Source organism: Aegilops tauschii, chromosome 4 (genome assembly GCF_002575655.3).
Source record: "Aegilops tauschii subsp. strangulata cultivar AL8/78 chromosome 4, Aet v6.0, whole genome shotgun sequence".
Lineage (NCBI taxonomy): Eukaryota > Viridiplantae > Streptophyta > Magnoliopsida > Poales > Poaceae > Aegilops > Aegilops tauschii.
Window position 1 is genome coordinate 361147354 of NC_053038.3, and position 3481 is coordinate 361150834.

At 50.2% G+C, this 3481-nt stretch overlaps 1 protein-coding gene across 1 annotated transcript; it reads left to right on the plus strand.

The window, feature by feature from the left end:
• Positions 1-2096: 2096 nt before the first annotated feature.
• Positions 2097-2804, plus strand: LOC141021886 (uncharacterized). Its single transcript, XM_073497740.1, has one exon. It carries the CDS (start codon positions 2097-2099, stop codon positions 2802-2804), a length of 708 nt encoding a protein of 235 aa, XP_073353841.1.
• Positions 2805-3481: the final 677 nt, after the last annotated feature.

The following is a 3481-nucleotide window of genomic DNA, read 5'->3' on the forward strand; positions in this document are numbered from 1 at the left end:
TCGTGCGCCGTCACCCCGCTACTCCGACCCTCCCCCGAGCACGCCTTTGCACCCCTACAGGGCTGGTGATCCCCCTTCGTCCTACTACCCTCCTCAAACCCCTGTTGCGCGTGTGCGCTCCGACCCACGTCCTCGCGCTCACTGCGGTCGTTCCGACGCCCGGCGCCCGACCACGGCGCCCCACAGCTGCGCCGGCCACCCTTGCCTCGCCCTAGCGCCCTCCCATGCGCGCCCCCGATGCCACGCGCGCTCACACGCGACCCCGTCCGTTGTGGCCTCGCCTCACCCCGCTGATGCTTCTGGTGCTGCTGCCGTGCCGGCGCCTTCCCGCTCGCCGGCCGCGCCTCTGCGTGCGTCCGCACGCCCGACCTCACGTGCACCCGCCCCTTGTCCCGTCGATACCTGTGGCCGTGGCCCCGGCTGGCCGTGCCCGGGTCCGACGCCCGGCGTCTACCCCGGCGCCCATGCCCGTGCCCATTAGCCCGTTAGGCCCTGGGCCTATGACAGATGGGGCCCACGCCCTAGTAGTTAAAAAAGAGGAGAAAATGAAATACACATTAATTAAAAATAATAATAATTAAAATTAATTAATTAATTAACTTAATTAATCCTGTTAATTAACCTAATTAACTTATTAACTAATTAAACTGTTAATTAGTGTTAGTCAATGACAACCGGGACCCACGTGCTAGTTTGACCAGTCAAACAGACTGTTGACTGATGATGTCATGCTGATGCAATAACCCCATTTTAGAATTAATAATAATTTCAGAATAATGCTAAAACTTTAATAATTCATAGAAGATAAACCGTATGTCGGATGAAAATAATTTGTACATGAAAGTTGCTCAGAACGACGAGACGAATCCGAATGCGCGGTCCGTTCGTCCGCCACACGGACCTAGCATAGCGAACATGCAACCTTTCCCCTCCGTTTCATTTGTGCGAAAATGCCAGACTTCGGGAAAACTTTCCCGGATGCTACCCCCTTCGCCGGCATCGTGTAGTGCCGCGTTAGAACACCCCTGCCCTGCGTGTTACCCCTGTCATGCATCTGTGTTGCATTTGTTTTCATTATATTTACTGTTTCTCCCCCCCTTCTCTCCGATAGACCGCCGAAGACCAGGAGTAGTTAGGAGGTCCTAGGCAGGAGGCCTTGCCTCTTCGATCGTTGATGTTTGTGCTAGCCTTCTTGAGGCATCCTTGTTTAACTAATGTCTGTACTCAGATATTGTTGCTTCCGCTGACTCTTGTGTATCGAGCTATGTATTCGAGCCCTCGAGGCCCCTGGCTTGTAGTATAAAGCTTGTATTATTTTAATTTGTGTCTAGAGTTGTGTTGTGATATCTTCCCGTGAGTCCCTGATCTTGGTCGTACACATTTGCGTGTATGATTAGTGTACGTTTGAATCGGAGGCGTCACAGGTTGGTATCAGAGCCGACTGCCTGTAGGATCCCCCTTTCCAACTCCTTTGCCGAAGTTGAGTCTAGTCTTTGAAAAATTGTTTTACTAACATGGCTGTGTGGCTTACGGACCCACGTCGCCAAATGGATGGTATTAGGATCTTTTATTCCTCGCCTATACTCAGGGACTCTGATTTCTCTTCTATTCGGGTTAAATGTTTTTGCTAACTCTATCCTAGGTTCTCGTGACCACATCCATCCAGAGATTTGTATTACGCCTTTCTTGAATTGGGAGCCAGGATCTGCTTCACATTGTTCACGGGCTGCAGGATCCTTTTATCGAGGGCACCCTGCGTCGTCCCCTGCTGATTTCTCGCTCTAGTGGTTTTCTTCGACGTTGATGTAGCCTTTGCTATGTCCTGTTGTTGTATCCCTCCATCGCGTGCAAGCCTGCCGCCTAGTATGTCTAGGATGATTCTCTTGTCCGAACTCATAGTAACAGCGTGTAAATGGCTCTGTATATGTATATGTATGTCTTTAATGACTACTGCTTTGTACATACTGCGCCTTTGCTCATTGTTCAAGTTACATCATGAATGACTCCATACACCTGCTCCACCCCTTGTTAAACTGCTCCCTGATGTTTCTAGCAGGATGGCTGACGATCCTCCACCTCCACCCTATATTGCCGCAATGATGCAGCAGTTTGAGCTGAATCGTCAGTTTATGACTGGAGTAATGGCTCCGTTTCCAAACCAGAATGCTCATCAACAGCCTGCCCCAATAACACTGCCAGAATTTGTGCGCCTCAACCCGTCCATTTTCCGGAACTCCACCAATCCTATGGATGCTGACGATTGGCTTCGTCATATCATGTTTGAGATGGAGTCAGCTAATGTTGCCCCTGCCAGTTATGTCACCTTTACGACATTTCACCTGAAGGGTTCAGCTGCTCAATGGTGGGAAAGCCACTGGGGTATGCTGCCTGCAGAGACTGTAACCACTTGGCAGGAATTTCAGTTAGCCTTCCGTGCACGGCACATTCCTCAAGGTCTGATAGACCAGAAGAAGAAGGAGTTCCGCAAACTCTCACAGGGCACAATGACTGTGGATGAATATCAGAGGAAATTCCTTGAATTATCTCGCTATGCTGCGGATGACGTCTGCACTGACGCTCGCAAGCAGGAGAAATTCCGTGAAGGACTGTGTCGCGATATAAAGCTCACACTTGTTGCTCATGATTGCGCAGACTTTGTGACGCTTGTCAGCCAAGCTTTCCGAACTGAAACTAGTCTAACTGAGTACCAGGAGTCGCTCAAGCGTGCTCGAGATGTTGGCTCATCCTCGAGTCAGCCTGCTCAGAAACGTCGAGTCTGGATCCCACAAAATGTTCATCACTGACCTGCTCCAACACCAAGGCCGTCTTCTGTTGCACCTCGTCTGCCTCCACCACCGAGACAACTAAATATTCAGGGTGGACAGTCCAATGCTGTAGCTCCTCCCCATAATGATGATTTATGCCGCAAGTGTGGACAGCCAGGGCACCTTGCTATCAACTTTCGCCCGGGTCAGCCACTAAATGCTTGACGTCCTCCTGTTGGTCGTAAGAAGGGCCGTCGAACCCATCATACTGGAAGTTGTAGTGCTGGACCGCCTGCTATGAGTGCTGGTCAAGTCACCCATGTCAAGATCGAAGAAGCTCGTGAGTCCCCAAAAATTGTGATGGGTACCCTTCGTGTTAATTCAGCACCAGCTTCTATTCTCTTTGATTCAGGAGCATCGCATGCTTTTGTGTCCCAACAATTTGCTCAGCTGCATGGGTTAGATATGGAAAATTTGCCCACTCCTTTAGCGATTCAATCTCCGGGATCCAAGTGGCAAACAACAATGTTATGCCCTCGCAACCAAATCGAGATTGGGGGTCTACTTTTTCCGGCTTCTCTCTTTGTGCTCGGACCTTCCAACATAGACATCATTATTGGTATGGTTTGGTTGACAGCCCATAATGCTAAGATCGAATGTGCTGCCAAGACAGTACAGCTCACTCATCCTTCTGGCCAGTTGATCAACTACTCAAC